The sequence below is a fragment of the Moschus berezovskii genome, chromosome 17 (assembly GCF_049115385.1).
Source record: "Moschus berezovskii isolate FMDL1 chromosome 17, NW_MosBer_1.0, whole genome shotgun sequence".
Lineage (NCBI taxonomy): Eukaryota > Metazoa > Chordata > Mammalia > Artiodactyla > Moschidae > Moschus > Moschus berezovskii.
The window spans coordinates 24100533-24117688 of record NC_142476.1 but is presented as its reverse complement, the minus strand read 5'-3'; the positions used below and the strand labels follow the sequence as shown (position 1 = coordinate 24117688).

Here is a 17156-nt window from a genome sequence, read left to right as displayed (position 1 = left end):
CTGGAGAATCCCAGGGACAGGGGAACCTGGTGGGCTTCCGTCTATGGGGTCACACAGAGTCGGACACGACTGAAGTGACTTAGCAGCAGCAGCAGCAGTTAAAGATTATGTGGAATTATTTTTATTTTATGAAGACGAGGCCACTAGGAGACATGATTGGCAGTGCTCAATGTAACCCGAGAGGAAAATAAAAGTTGACTTATGAACTAGATAAGGGAAGCATAGAGAGAACATCTCATTCCATGCATCTTTTAAGTGTACAGTCTTTGGACCCTTATCTTGGATAGTCTTAGAACAAGGACAAAGACGTGAATAACATTTAGTTATGAATGACTAGTGTTTAGTTATCAGCTAAACTGTCCAATGAAAACACAATGATATGCTTAAGTAAAAGAGAAGCAATGTTCTCTTGGATAGAACAGATGCTTCTGCCATCAATGTGACCGTGCAGCGTGTTTGAAACGTGTGGATTCCAGAGATGCTCCATGGCCTGAATGTTCTAATGCCTGTTGGAGGAGGGTCCCTGACCAGAAAGAAACCTGGGGTCCAGTGGGGGAGGCCCTTGTAGGCCTGTTATCAAGTGGTTAGGCTTGCACTGAAGGTCAAAAGTGTTTCACAAAGACAAGTATGGCAGCATTATGGAGAGTGGCTTGAATGTGGGAAGATAAACAACAAACAAAATTATGTGACTAGTCCAGGTGACTTAATTGAACTGGGTAGGTGACATTTTGAGAGGAACTGAGGAACCAGCATGTTAGAGGTGAAACAGGTAAAAGTTGGAAATAGGAGCTATGAGGAAAAGAGAATGACTCTCATGTTTCTGGCTCAAACAGCTAGAAATGTTGGTTCTATTCAATAAAATAAGAAATTCAGAAAAAAGAACAAGTTTTTAGTTTAGATTTTTGGTTTTGTTTTGCTTTGTTTTTCCTTTGCTTTTGCATTTAGGGAAAAAATTTCAAAATGGATTACTTAGCAATAGATGATCTGTGGGTATGTAATCAATCACCTTGTATTCGTCATTTCCTCAAGGCTGCAAGGAGGAATGTGTGATGACTGCCATTTAAACCTGAAGGTGATTGACTTTAGAGGATCTGAGAATAGTTCTACTATAGGACTGATATGTGCCGTGTGACTTGAAGGGTGCACATTGATTATTCTGAAGACTGTATAGGACTTCCCTGGTGGTCCAGTGGTGAGAACTCTGTCCATCCACTGCAGGGGACATGGATTTGATTCCTGGTCAGGGAACTAAGGTCCCACATGCTGTGTGATAGGACCACAAATAAACCCCAAAACTGTGTAAATACTGTGATAATTCCTTTTAAAATGGTTTTGACTATGTGAGCACTAAATTTTTTAAAGAGTTCACTTTCTTCTAAAACATTCTAATGGAGATTTGTAAGACCAATGAAGAGAAAGTCCAAGTTTAGTGGTAAGCTGAGGGTAAAAGATTTCAGATACAATGAAGAAACAGAGATGGAGTTAGGGAATCAGAAAAAAAAGAGATATTTTGAACACAAAATAAGATAATCGCATAAAGGGCATTGCATATATGCCAAATCAAATGAAAATTGAGAAAAAAAACTTATTGAATTTTATATTGAAGTTGTGATAGGGGCATGGTGACTGTCAGGAGCTGATGAGGAGAGGATGTTGATATAGAGAAATGTTTGTTAAAAAGTACACACTTCCAGTTATAAGAAGAGTAAGTTCTGGGGCTGGAGCATGTACAGCATGCTGAGTGTAGCTAATAACATTGTATTATGTTTCTGGGACTTCCCTAGTAGTCCAGTGGCTAAGACTTTGCCCCCCCAATGCTGGGGACCTGAGTTCCTTCCCTGGTCAGGGAACTAGATCCCATGTGCCACGACTAAGACCTGGCATGGTCAAATAAATAAATACATCTAAAATAAAAAAAATGGTGATTCATGGGGTCGCACAGAGTTGGACACGACTGATGCGACTTAGCAGCAGCAGCAGCATGTGTAGCAAACAATCATACTGTACGCCTCAAACTTACACAGTGTCATTTGTCAATTACATCTCAACAAAACTGCAAAATAAGAGAGAATAGACTGATTATGGTAATAAAATAAGGCAGGGCATAATAGGTTAGGAGTTTATGGGTAATGGGACTTAGAAGCAGTAAATATAAACTATATTATTTTTCCAAAAACTTTAATGGAAGAGAAGAAAGATCTTGAGGAATTGGCAGAATCAGTTAAAATTGTGTTTGTTTTTAGAATAATCAATGTTTGTTTATATTTATAGGTTGAAAGGAAGTAGCCATGCCCAAACAAATATTTGTAGATTACATTTGGGGTTGGAGATAAATAAATGAGAAATCTCTGAGAGAAGGTGGAATAGTCTGAAACTGAGAAAAGAGTATATGGAAACTTTTTCTTCTAAGACATCAGGGAAGAGTTTATATATGAATAAATACAGTTTCCAATTATAAATATATTTTTAAAATTGTGAGGGATGGGGAAGAGAACATTTAATCCTCTCTTTCTTGTTTTCCTAGTGAAGTGTGAACCTGAGTTGTTTTCTTAGATGAGAAATAGTGAGTAGGGTAGGTGACTCGAGAAAAGCAGTAAATGTTTGAACAACCACGTGGAGGATGGAAATAAAAAAGAATAGGGATTAGTTATATGTTTGTTCAAGTTAATAGTTAAATGATCATTGGACTATGCTGAAGTAACTAACAGTAGAGCATTCCTTTCTCCTAAGAGCAATTTAGAAAATACATAGTAAATTAATTTTTACAATGTCTGAAAGATTGAAAAGCCACTGAGTCAACTAGGATTTGAGGGACTAAGATCTCAGTGAGAAGAGAAGTCATTGAATTAGGTCCGGTATTCTGCTAGCCACTTCCCGCTCAATCCACTGTGGAATCTCAGTGGGTGTGGGAGTGATGGGGATGTGGATGTGGCCAAGTAGTGAAGAAGTAGGGAATCCACTAGAGCTTTGGCAATCTCAAGGGACTTGGGGCTATGAAAGTTGGATTTCAGAACCAAGTCAGTTAGAATTTGAGGGGCAAGATCCCCGAGAGAAGAGAAGCATAGAGAAGCCTGAAAGTCAGCACCTGCACCATGTGTAGGAGCCAAATTTGTAATTTATGCAAGGCAACAGGCTAAGAAGTCAACACAAAATATGAGAAAAGCAAAGCAGTGTTGTTGGCAGTATCATAGTACTAAGAGGAAAAGAAAAATGGGTATTAGAACTGCCAAATAAAAGGGGCCAAGGAAACCCCAGACTCTCAGTTGAGACGTTTTGGATGAGAGTGGATAAGAAGTAGACTGAACTTTAAGTCAAATCCGTTTTTTATTAAATTGAGCAGATTCATCCCATTCTCATTGCTTGCCAGAGAATAAGATGAGTCCTCTGAGGAGGTAGATCTAGCTCCTTCACAATTCTTTATGAAAAGTTCTGGGCATTCAGTCAAGAATTGCCAGATAGACCAAAAAAAAAAAAAAATCAAGAGAAATAAATAGATCCCTGAGTACTGGCTATGAACTTTAACTAAGAATAATATGTTCAAGAAAATAGATGGCAAGATGGAGAATTCTACCAGGGATCCAGATGCATAGAAAAGAAGCAAATGGAAAATTTGAAAAATTTGAAACTCAAAACACAATAAATGAAAACTGAAGTTCAGTAGATGGGTTTGCGATAGTTTGAAGGAAGTTGAAGAAAGAGAATTAGTAAACTGAATAGGCCAGTAGAAAGTATCCAGATGAAAATACAGAGAACAAAATGTGAAATAAAATATAGATTAAAGTATAATGAATATCTGGGGTATGATTTAAAAATCTCTGGGGAAGAGGAATGGGGCAGAGCTAATATTTGAAGATATAATGACTGAGAATTTTCAGTAACTGCTAAAAATGCTGTTATGAACTCAAGGGTAAATACAAAAAAAATGAGATATTATGCATATTGCATTAAAACTGTTGAAAACTAAAGGCAAAGAAAAAACATCCTAAAAGCATCCAGAGGGGAAAAGACATATTCAGAATAGCAAGAGCTGACTCATTGGAAAAGACCCTGATGCTGGAAAAGATTGACAGCAGGAGGAGAAAGGGGCGACAGAGGATAAGATGGTTAGATGATATCATGACTCAATGGACATGAGTTTGAACAGACTCTGGGAGATGGTGAAGGACAGGGAAGCCTGGCGTGCTGCAGTCCATGGGGTTGCAAAGAGTCAGACACGACTGAGTGACTGAACAAGAGAAAAGCAAAAAACTGAAAGTAAATTCCTCAACAGACCAGATAGAAGCCAAGAGGTAACAGAATGACATTTTTTAAGTGCTGAAATAAAATAATAACAATAATTTACAGTATAATAATTTACTATAAAATACAATAATAATTTATTATTAAACTATTATTTATTATAAACTGTAATAATACTAATTGGAGTTGCTCCAAGCTTAAATGAATACAGTAGACAGTCTGTAAGTCCATAAACACTTATACAACCACTTGATTAATGAAATGTTTATATTGTAGTATTAGGGTTAAAGGCAGCATTTCTAATAAATACTTCCAAGTTTATTGGACAAGATTTTGAGTATGTCTTTTACTCAAGAACATATACAACAGGCCAATAGAAGCACATAAAGCATTATTCAACCTTAGACAGTCATGCAGGATGTGTGAATTTAATCTGTAGTGAGATATTGTTACATATCTATCAGATGTTTAAAATTACAAAACTGACAATATAAAATACTGAGAATGATTTCTGCCTTGTGAGTATTAACATCAGGATGTACAAAGGCATAATAATTCCACATCCAAGTAATTGCATTCTGAGGAATTTCACATCAGAAACATAAAAATGTGTGCACCAAATGTCACATCCAAGAATGTTCATAGCAGCACCATTAGTAATAGCCCAAAGTAGAAACAGTCCAGTGTCCACTAACGGTGGAATGGATAAACATTTTATGATATGCTCAAATAGTAAAGCAGTTTGCATTAATAATTAATGAATGTGTTATTCTACACATGTCAATATGGATGAATCTCACAAACTTAATGGTGAGCAGAGTAAGCCAGACTGATATGAACAGGAGTACATACTGTTCTTGATTCTGTTTATGTAAGGATAAAAATAAAAGTAAAAATATTCTCTAGTGGTAAAAGAAGGGTAATGGTCACCCTTCTGGAGGACATGGGGAAGGCTTTTGGAGTGCAGATATTGTTCTGTATCTTGATCCGGGTGGTGGTATCATGGATGAATTCATTTTATGAAAATTCAGAAAACTGTATGGTTAAAATAATCTATTAGTAATTTTTCTGCATCTATCTTATCTGTCAATAAAAATATTACTTTAAGAAAGGAACTAAACTGTTACTGAAATTCATATGTTTATAGTGGAGCTAACCATCACTTTCCAAGAGTTTATATCAGTAAATGAGCTGGCATAGTGCAGGGAGTGCTGAAGAAGCCTGAGCCCCGAATTGATGCATTCAAACTGTGGTGCTGGAGAAGACTCTTGAGAGTCCCTTGGACTGCAAGGAATCAAACCAGTCAATTCTAAAGGAAATCAACCCTGGATATCCATTGAAAAGACTGTTTCTGAAGCTCCAATACTTTGGCCACCTGACGTGAAGAACTGACTCTTTGGAAAAGATCCTGTGTTGGGAAAGATTGAGGGCAGGAGGAGAGGGGGTCGGCAGAGGATGAGAAGGTTAGATGGCATCACCGACTCAACAGACATTAATTTGAGCAACCTCTGGGAGACAGTGAAGTACAGAGGAGCCTTCTGTGGTGCAGTCCACGGGGTTGCAAAAAGTCAGATGTGACTTAGCAACTGGACAACAAAAAGTGTGGAAATAGTGAAAGGTTGGCATCATAAAACATTTGTTTTTAAACCTCTAAGTGTGAAAGCTTTAAGTTCTCCATCTAATTATTATTCCTAAATCATAAATGTTTAAAGGAGTGACCCCATTAGAGAATAGTATTCAGAGGCATTTTTTCAACAAATTATTATTTAATTTTTGGTCTTACTATGGCATTCATACTTTGGTGGCAACTGAAGCAGAACACTTGAATATTAGTCCATCACCCTAAATAGATTGCCAGCTCACACACCCTCATGTACTTTATTCTTGGATTTGTTTTCATTTGGTCACTTGAAAATGTATTTAATGGCTAGAGAGAAACAGACATGAATTAATTTATTGTGCTTAATATAGTCTACAGGCAGAATAATTCCATGACGAAGTCTGGTGAGCTTGCTGACTTCTCAATGCCAAAATGTTTGTACTTTTCTGTAGGTGCTATTAAACCATTGTTCTTTATTTGATTGCCATGTGTGTGCTATCTGCTCAGTCTTGTTCGACTCTTTGCAACCCCATAGACTATAGCCCACCAGGCTCCTCTGTTCATGGAATTCTCCAGGCAAGAATATTGGAGTGGGTTGCCATTTCCTTCTCCAGGGGATCTTACTAACCCAGGAGCCGAACCCAGGTCTCCTGCATTGCAGGTGGATTCTTTACCATCTGAGCCACCAGGGAAGCCCGTGATACATGATTGTCATAATGTACTTTAAACACCACTTTTCAAACTTGTGTGCCTAAGTATCATCTGATGAAGTTGTTAAAATTCAGATTTCCAGGTCCATGCTGAAGACTCTGAAAATGCAAGGTGTCTGCATTTTAACACTCCAGGTGATTCTGTGAAGATACTTTAGTGGACTATGTTTTGGGAAACACTACTTTAAGCTCACTGTCAGTGGATTGCAGCTATTCAGAATGGGAATTTTTTGGTTGCATTGGGTCTTAGATGCAGCACTTGGCCCTTTTGTTGAATCACGCAGGATCTTTCGCTGTGGTGCCCAGACTCTCAGATGTGGCATGTAGGCTCAGTAATTGCAGCTCACGGGCTTTGTTGCTCAGAGGCATGTAGGATCTTAGTTCCCTGGCCAGATATCCAACCTGAGTCCTCTGCATTGAAAAGTGAATTCTTAACCACTGGACCACCAGAAAAGTCCCCAAAATGGGATATTTTACTGTAGACTTGGGGGGGACTTTTCCTTTTTTTTTTTTTGTTGTTGTTTGTTTTGCTGCGTATATCACATGAATTTTAACATTATGGGGCATCTTTGGGCTTCACCAGTGGCTCAGCAGTAAAGAATCCACCTACAATGCAGGAGACTCTGGACACTTCGGTTTGACCCCTATTCAGGAAGGTCCCCTGGAAGAGGGCATGGCAGTCAAATCCAGTATCCTTGCCTGGGAAATCCCATGGATAGGGGAGCCTGGTGGACTACAGTCCATGGTATTGCAAAGAGTTGGACAGGACTGAAGCAATTAAGCACAGTACATGGGTCATCTTCATTTGAAGCAAAGGGTTTAAGGTGCTACTTAGCAAAGTGGATATGAGAAAGCAAATACAGCATATTTAAAATCAAACTTGGAGTTTGGAAGCTGCCACCAGCTCCTGTGATGAATCATATAATATATGACTCAGACAAAGCTGAAATGACAGATGGCCTTGTTATGACTTTTGGCGGGCACTCCTTCAACTACTGAAGTTTATGAGAAGTTTTACAACCCGGGAATTCTGAAGTTATTTCTGATGCGTGTAGTTTCATGTCATCTTTATGGGAGCAGAAAAAGATCTGTATCTCACACCCCCAACATTTTTGTTAGTCACGATTCAAACAAAAGGATACGATGTAAGAAAGTCTGTGCCCACACACTGCATTTTTACCACCCGTTTCATTGGAGCTAATCAAGGTGAAGCTGAATCAGTGACTCAGCTGATTCCGATAGACATTAATTCACAAAGGCATGAAATAAAGTTTTTTTTTCATGTGTTTTACTTTTTTCTCCCCTTAATGCATTTCTAGGAATTACTCTAAAGTATGGGCTAAGTTTTGCTGTCAAAAATGGACTGATGTCCCCTTTCAAAGCTTCCTGCCAATGAAGATTATATATTATGTTTGTTTTTTTTTTTTTAAAAAGTGAGCTGAGATATGTGATTCTCTTAATCCAATTTTAAAATAGTTTCTTAAAACTTCCTTTCATCCTGTGTTGTCCACCACTGCTACAGCTGTTTCTTAACTTGCAAAGATAAGCAATGATGCAGATTGCAGTATCACGGTTTGCAGCTGTCAGTGGTTTTCCACTGTCTAGCAGCCTTTGATGTCTCCTCTTTGATGTGTTTTATTAATGAAGCAAAACTAGAAAAACCACCAGTCTTGACAAAAACTTTTAGAGTACTGACTGTATTCAAAAGTAAAAATAAGAATCTAAAATGACAGCTTTGCACTAGATTTCAATTTTTTCTGTTTTAAAAAATGTCTGTTGGACTTCCCTGGTTGTCCAGTGGTTAAAACTGCACTGCCAATTCAAGGGTCATGGGGTCACTTCCTGACTGGGGAACTAAATGCCTCATGCCATGTGGCATGGCCAAAAGATTAAAAAAAAAAAAATTTGTCGATGTTCTGCAATATAAACAGAGGGCTGGCATCATTGTTATATGGTATTTTCTTAATTATTTTGCAAGCGTTAGAATCTGGAAAAGCATATGACCCAATGAGAGTCCAAAATGAGAAGATGGTAATATTGCTAGTTGATTCATGCCGCTTCAATTTGTTGCTTCCTGCCCCTATCTAGTTCCTCACAGAGAACTTCACTTTCTACTTTCTCTTTCTTGTTTGACTGGAGAAAACCTGTCCTTTCTCCTTTTCAAAGATTCAAATAAAGATCAAACCTCATAAGGCCATTTCTCCACCTACGATTTAACATTATGTATGTGCAACAACCTGGGTGACTGAGTTACTAGTCACTAGTTTAGTGTATCTGCTTGTCTTCCTTGCCTCTAAAATTAGGCTATTAGCATTTGACTCACTTCCATGTTTCAAATCTACACTTTCACGTTTGGCTCCCTCAAACTGCTTCTTGATGGGCAGTCCCTGGCGTTCAGTAGACACCCAAATATTTGTTGAATGAGTGAATCATGTTTACTATGTTTACTTCCCCTTCTTGGCATACTTTTTGTTTTCAAGATTAGCTTTTGCTTGTTTTTTTGTTTTCCAGTATTTTCTTGCTGTTAAGTTGCTAAGTTGGATCTGAGTCTTTACGAACCCAGGGACTATAGCCCGCCAGACTCCTCTGTCCATGCGATTTCCCAGGCAAGAATACTAGAGTGGGTTGCCATTTCCTTCTTCATTTCTAGTATTTCTGGGGCGGGGGGGAGAGCTTTAGTCCCATAAAAAACTAAACTTATGGGATGAGGAAGGGCTACATTTTTATACATTTAATGTGAAGTGCCATTGCATATTCTCTTTAAAAGTATGTATTTACTTCTACTCAGAAAAGGAAAGGTATTTTTCTTTATAATCTTCCACCTCATGCTATTCTAACAATTTTATTTAGCTATTTTTGGCTGCTCTGGGTCTTCTTTGCTGCATGTGGGCTTTCTCTAGTTGTGGCCAGTAGGGACTAACGTCTAATTGCAATGCATGAAATTCTCATTGCAGATGCTTCTCTTGTTTGGAGCACAGGCTCTAGGATCGGGGGCTTCAATAATTGTGGCTCTTGGGCTCCTTAGTTGTGACAGCTAGGCTCTAGAACACAGGCTCGGTAGTTGTGGTTCATGGGCTTATTTGCCCCACGGCATGTGGAATCTTCAGAGACCAGTGATCAAACCTGTATTCCCTGCATTGGTAGGTGGATTTTCAACCACTGGACCACTAGGGAAGCCCTCTACTTGCTATTCTAAATGTGTAGTTTTATTTGTGGTTTGCAATCTGAGCACTGGTGACATGGCAGAACATGATTAAGGGAAAGGAACGGTCATCTCTTGGTTGAGGAGTGAGTTGAGTCCCCTTGTAGCATTCCTTCTCTTCTTTGGTCCATTTTCTCTTGCCATCCTTCCTGCCTAGTCTTCTGTTTTCTAATTTGTCTACCATTGACCTGTTGAGAGAGAAAAGCATCAAGTTAGAAATGGCTTTATATAAGTGTTCTAAACCAATACATTGTGTACCTTACATAATGTTATATATCAATTATATCTCGATATGAAGAAATACATAAATTCAATGGAAATAACTGGCTATTTCCTTCTGTCTAAAATAAAGATATCAAAAGTGTGAACAGACATGACCTCCTCAGATCAACTGAGTAATTGTTTAAACATACAGATCCCCAATCTCTCTATAGATCTGATTATGGCTCTTATGGAATGAGGGTCAAAGTTCTGTGTATTTAATAAAAACCCTAGGCATTTCTCTTATACTCTCAGTTTTAAGACTCAGCTGCCCTTGACCAATGACACATAAACTCCAAGTGGAAAAATTAACTAAATGACAATCCCAAATGCTTATTGTTCTTTTGTAGATCTTCTAACTTAACAGTAAAAAAAAAAAAAGCCCACTTAAAAAGTCTGATGACCACAGAGAAGAACTGTGATGGGCATCAATTACATTATTTTACTGTAACTATTGTAAAAGGACAAAGTATGTTTTTAAAAATTGTTCAAAAATTATTCTTTGAAAGCCAGTCACTTAAGAATTATTGTTTTTGCTTTTCCTTTGTTTTCAATTTTTGCATCTTTTTTTTTGTGTGTGAACTTTTGCACTTTTCTCTCTCTCTTTCCACCCTTACCCTCTGTTTCCACTCTCTCTCTTTTCCCTTGCTCCTGTCTCCCTTCTTCTTTAAAACTCCTTTCCTGCTCCTCTTTCCTTGGTAAGCCACCCATTATGATCACTTCTTTAGCACTTAGGAGTGTGATGTCATTGAGAGAATGACCCTTGCAGTTGCATCTTGCTTTGATACTTACTAGCTGTGTGATATTAACATTTCTCATTTCTTGTTGCCGCAACACTAGAAGTCCTTTATAGTGCTGTTTTGTGAGATTAGAATGAGACTTCCGCATGTGAAGTGCTCAGCAGAAATCCTGTCAGTCATCATTTGATGGCTGGTTTTTGTGGTTATGAGTTATAATGGCCACACAGGAAAGGATGTGTTAAAAAGAAAAGTTGAGTCCTTAAGTTAGGAGACCTTAAATATTGTGATAGTTGTTAGATTCTAAAGATACAAAGAGGAGTTCCTAACCTCAGGTTGTTCACAGTCTTACAGGAAAAGTGCAGGAGTGTAAGATGAGGATTCAGAGGAGCCACTAAAGAGAGAATGATCAATATTTCCACACACAGGGTCAGTTGCCTTGCTATTAAATATATATAGAGAGAGGGAGGAAATTTAAACAGTTCATTGCAGTTACTTCTCTCAGTTTAAAATGGTACCCATATCATGTCCTGACTCAGTGGGTCTTTACATGCAACAGAAAAAGCTGTCACTTCCTTGATAGACTCACTTCCATCCGATTGAATACTGCCATAATAAATACAGAAATATATATTGACTACTATTGTAAATGCCTCCCCTTAAAGTTTTTCAGTGTACAACCTGTACAACCATCCAAGGCAGCCTTATAACTATAAACAGTATTTATGTCACACTGGCTTTCATTATTTGGCTTGGCAAATAATATGGTTGGGTAATTTTTCTAATATTAACAATCATGATGATCCTGAGCTCATAATCTTGTCACCATTGTAGTCCTGGGCTAGAGGTTATGTTGTGGTTAGCTAAATGAGATTGTTATCATTGTCTGTAGTTGGACTGAGATGTTGATTGCAGTGACCATGACCTCTAGGCAGTCAGAGGAATTCTGAATAGGTCGCCTAATAAATGAATCCCTCTCAAAGGACTGTTAGGAAGTACAGGGGAATAATATGTAGAAAGCATATAACCTACAATGTTCTTCCATTATATATTATTTGGTCTCAGACATTTCAAATATGTAATTGTAGATCCACTGAAAATAACCTGATAACACATGTCAATAAAAATAAATCAGAATTTAATCACATTTTTGCTTCCTTCTCACTTGTGTTTAATGTCTACAGTTGACACTCCAGACCCCTATGTGGAACTTTTCATCTCTTCAACCCCTGACAGCAGGAAGAGAACAAGACACTTCAATAACGACATAAACCCTGTGTGGAATGAGACCTTTGAATTTATTTTGGATCCTAATCAGGAAAATGTTTTAGAGGTAAGTGAGTCATTGGGGGATAGTGGGTCAGTGGGGGTCAAGTGACTCATTGGGGGGTTATCTTCAAGTTGAGCTTGAAAGCATCAAATTTTCCCTCTCACTGCCTTCATTCTTCTTGGTTAGGTAGTTGGAGTACAGCTGTGCAGTATATGGTAGATGAGCTTCTAGCTGCCACACATCAAGCTATGTGAATGTACAAATGCAGAAGTTAGGTGGGGCTAGAGTCTTTAATCCTCACCATGTACTTTGCTACAGTCCATGGGGTCACAAGAGTCAGACATAATTTAGTGACTAAACCATGCCAATCAATTGCACTTTGGAGAAAACATTCTTTCTGTTTTAGAAGGGAGGATCCAAGCACAAAGGATAAAATATTGCCAACTGATTAGTGTATCAAAATAAATTAACTTTATTAGCTTAAATTTGAAATACTTAGCTTTAAAATAAGCTCACATAGATCTTTTCCACTTGCATGAGTTTTCCACATTAACTTCTTTCTCATATTCCAAAATAGCATTTCCTCTGATAGGGGAGAAATTTCATTTTTCAAAATGTGATAATGAATAGGTTAATCACAAAAGTGAAAAAAAAAATGATTATGTCAGACACTCAGAAAATACAAAGTATTATTACTAGTAGAATATTTAGGATTTCAAATGACTATTAAATATCACTTGAAATTTTTCATTTTTTAAAGTGTGTTGGAGAGTTTAGATATAATTTCCAAAGATCCCAGAAAAATTTGATACCTGTGCTCTATTTTTTACTCTCTACAGATCACGTTAATGGACGCCAATTATGTTATGGATGAAACTCTTGGGACGACAACGTTTCCCATATCTTCTATGAAAGTGGGAGAGAAGAAACAGGTTCCTTTTATTTTCAATCAAGTAAGCAACAAAACAGAATTCTTTTTCCACCTTATGTCAGATAAAATCTAGTTAATCTGGAAAGCTGGAGTTTAATGCTTGGAAATCCTTCCCTTCCTTCCTTTGTTTTTTTCTTAGGTGTGCTACATTTCTGAGATTTCAATATTTTTTTTAAGAATAATAAAACTCTAGAAAAATTATTTACACTGAGCAAACATTAGATTCTTTTTACAGGAAACTTACGTTTATAGGAAACTAGCACTTTACAATGAGAAATGTAAGCAACTGGTAGACCAGGATTTAGAAAGTTTGTCAGTGCATTAATTTATTCTTGTTGGGTGCAGCTCGGTCCCTTCACATGACCTGTCCCTTCACATGACCTGTCCCTTCACATGACCTGTCCCTTCAAATGACTGCAAATCTCTCTCCTCTCACCCAAATGTACATATCCCTTAATCTTACCTCCTTTCCTAACAGTTACCATCCTGAATTATCTCTTTCTTCATGAACCTCCATGATAATTACAAGTTGTTCACTGGGACTAAATCTTTTAACATCTTCAAACTAAAATCCTGTAGACCAGGAATTTAGAATAGTGGTCATGCATGCCTAAGAACTGATTTAAGCCCTGAGGACTACCTGACCAGTTCATGTAATCAGGGGAACCCTGGTGCCTTATGAACACTGCAGTCACATATTCCCCACTGATCCCTTTAGCTGCTCCAGGAAGCATGTCTTCTATATGTTTTCTGTCAAGTGCCAAGAGATACACTGGCCACATTTTGAAGTCATTACATTCATTCCTCGTTCAATTGTTTACTGGAGTCTACCCATCACTGTGTTGTGTTCAAGGCGTCTAAAGAAGAATAAGATATAGGAAGCTCTTCCCTCAATTATCTTCATCTGGGGCGGAGGTGAGATAGAGGCTGGGAAAGCAAATGGATATAGGGAGATATATGTGATGAAAAGAAACCACCACACAGCAAGATTAAGTATCAGTGAGGTATATACAGAGTGCAGTGGGAAAACAGAATAAAGAAAGTTTGTGTTGTGAGAGGAGGCCAGGTGTGGATCTGTATCAGTAGGTGATTTTGAGCAGGTCAAGCAGTGAACATAGCTGTTAACACCTTGTCATTTGAAGCCAGGTTGTTTGGTGTTTAAATCCCACCTTTGTTTCTTACCATCTGTTTCATCCTGGCAAAATCACTTAGCTTCTCTGAATCTCGATTTACTCACCTGTAAAGTGGAGATCCCTCGAGGAGGAAATGGCAACCCACTCCAGTATTCTTGCCTGGAAAAGTTGATGCACAGAGGAGCATGGTGGGCTACATTCCGTGGGGTCTCAAAGAGTTGGACATGACTGAGTGACTGAGCATGCAAAGTGGAGACAATATCTCATAGGAGAATCACTATGATTGAATGAGTTAATTATCTTTATATGTATCTATATAATTTGTATATAATAGAGCAAATATATTGTATATTACATTTAAATATATTCTGATATAATTATTCAGTTCAGTTCAGTTCAGTCGCTCAGTTGTGTCCGACTCTTTGCGACCCCATGAATCACAGCACGCCTGGCCTCCCTGTCCATCACCAACTCCAGGAGTTCACTCAACCTCATGTCCATCAAGTCGGTGATGCTACCCAGCCATCTCATCCTCTGTCATCCCCTTCCCCTCCTGCCCCCAATCCCTCCCAGCATTAGGGTCTTTTCCAATGAGTCAACTCTTCGCACGAGGTGGCCAAAGTATTGGAGTTTCAGCTTTAGCATCAGTCCTTCCAATGAACACCCAGGATTGATCTCCTTTAGGATGGACTAGTTGGACCTCCTTGCAGTCCAAGGGACTCTCAAGAGTCTTCTCCAACACCACAGTTCAAAAGCATCAATTCTTCGGTGATCAGCTTTCTTCACTGTCCAACTCTCACATCCATACATGACTACTGGAAAAACCATAGCCTTGACTAGACGGACCTTTGTTGGCAAAGTAATGTCTCTGCTTTTAAGTATGCTATCCAGGTTGGTCATAACTTTCCTTCCAAGGAGTAAGCGTCTTTTAATTTCATGGCTGCAATCACCATCCACAGTGATTTTGGAGCCCAAAAAAATAGTCTGACACTGTTTCCACTGTTTCCTCATCTATTTCCCATGAAGTGATGGGACCAGATGCCATGATCTTAGTTTTCTGAATGTTGAGCTTTAAGCCAATTTTTTCACTCTCCTCCTTTACTTTCATCAAGAGGCTTTTTAGTTCCTCTTCACTTTCTGCCATAAGGGTGGTGTCATCTGCATATCTGAGGTTATTGATATTTCTCCCACCAGTCTTGATTCCAGCTTGTGCTTCTTCCAGCCCAGTGCTCCTCATGATGTACTCTGCATATAAGTTAAATAAGCAGGGTGACAATACACAGCTTTGACGTACTCCTTTTCCTATTTGGAACCAGTCTGTTGTTCCATGTCCAGTTCTAACTGTTGCTTCCTGACCTGCATACAGGTTTCTCAAGAGACAGGTCAGATGGTCTGGTATTCCCATCTCTTTCAGAATTTTCCACAGTTTATTGTGATCCACACAATCAAAGGCTTTGGCATAGTCAATAAAGCAGAAATAGATGTTTTTCTGGAACTCTTGCTTTTTTGATGATCCAGCGGATGTTGGCAATTTGATCTCTGGTTCCTCTGCCTTTTCTAAAACCAGGTTGAACATCTGGAAGGAAGTTCATGGTTCACATATTGCTGAAGCCTGGCTTGGAGAATTTTGAACATTACTTATATAATTTTATATGAAATATGATCATATATTAGTTTATACATCAAGTATATAACATCACATATAAATTGTGCTCAGTCGTGTCCAACTCTTTGAGGCCCCATGGACTGCAGCCCACCAGACTCCTTTGCCCATGGAATTTTACAGGCAAGAATACTGGAGTGGGGTGCCATTTCCTACTCCAGGTGAACTGCCCAACCCAGGGATAGAACCCATGTTTCTTGCATCTCCTGCATTGTAAGGCAGATTCTTTACCACTAGAGCTACCTGGGAAGCCCACATATAAAATATATAACAATAATTGATTATAGAAATATGTATAATACTCACATAGATTAGCCATCCATTCATATAGAACTTGGTGCGTCATACGTGTGTGTGTGCCTATTAAGCAGTATATAAATATTTGTAAAGAGCTGAATTTCAGTAGGCAGAGATGCAGTTATGAGCATTCTAGTTTCTAGTAGAAACTACCAAGGCATGGAGTCTTGAAAAAGAAAGCAAGCTGAGGCATGACAAGTTACACAGCTTGGCAAGTACATGCTGGTAGGCAGTGGGTAGAGAGTTAGAGGTGGTGAAAGGCTAACATCCCCTAGGCGTGTTACTAAGGTCAGTTCTCAACAGACCCTTGTTGAGGGCTTTGTAAGCATGACGGGCCTTTCCAAAATGGAACGTTTTTTCTGCTCTTCAGTCTATGACTCAAAGATTGATTTTAAGAGAAGAAACTATAGGAAAACATGCATTACTTCTCCTGTCATTTCCTATGCTCAGGTGTGTGGCTGCTGGGCTCTGAAAGAGACTTTCTGCATTCCTGAATTTTGAGTAGCTTATATAATTGTTTTCTTTAACGTGCTTGAAAAAACAGTTGGCCAAGCAACTTTTTTTTCATTACACCATTCTCCAGAGTCCTTTGTAGTTTCAATCTGAATGAGAGTTCTTTTTTTTTTTAATTAATTATTTTTTAAATTTATTTCTTTATTTTTGGCAGCACTGGGTCTTCGTTGCTGCCAGCTGGCTTTTCTGTAGTTGCAGCAAGCAGGGGTTAGTTTCTAATTCTGATGTGCAGGCTTCCCATTGTTGGGGCTTCTCTTGTTGCTGAGCACGGGCTCTAGGAGCAAGGGCTGTATAGCATGGCCTCAGTAGTTGTGGTACATAGGTTTAGTTGCTCTGAGGCATATGGAATCTTCCCAGTCCAGGGCTGGAAACTGCACCTGCTACATTGGAAGCACCGAGTCTCAACCACTGGACCACCAGGGAAAGTCCCTCCGTTAACTTATTTCTAGATACTTTCTAACTCATGAATTGCTATGCACTAGAAAGAATGTCTTGTTTATCACTTGGCTGTTTTTACCCAGAAGTTTTCAGTGCTTCCCATTTACAGATATGGACAATGATAATGTAATAATTAAAATCTAATGATAATGTAATAATGAT

At 38.5% G+C, this 17156-nt stretch overlaps 1 protein-coding gene across 1 annotated transcript in view; it reads left to right on the top strand.

The window, feature by feature from the left end:
* Nucleotides 1-17156, top strand: part of PLA2G4A (phospholipase A2 group IVA) — a 153232-nt gene that overhangs the window by 56762 nt on the left and 79314 nt on the right. Inside the window, exons 4-5 of the mRNA XM_055419083.2 lie at nucleotides 11934-12082; nucleotides 12859-12972. Coding sequence (XP_055275058.2) covers nucleotides 11934-12082; nucleotides 12859-12972 — 263 coding nt within the window. The remainder of the gene's footprint in view (nucleotides 1-11933; nucleotides 12083-12858; nucleotides 12973-17156) is intronic.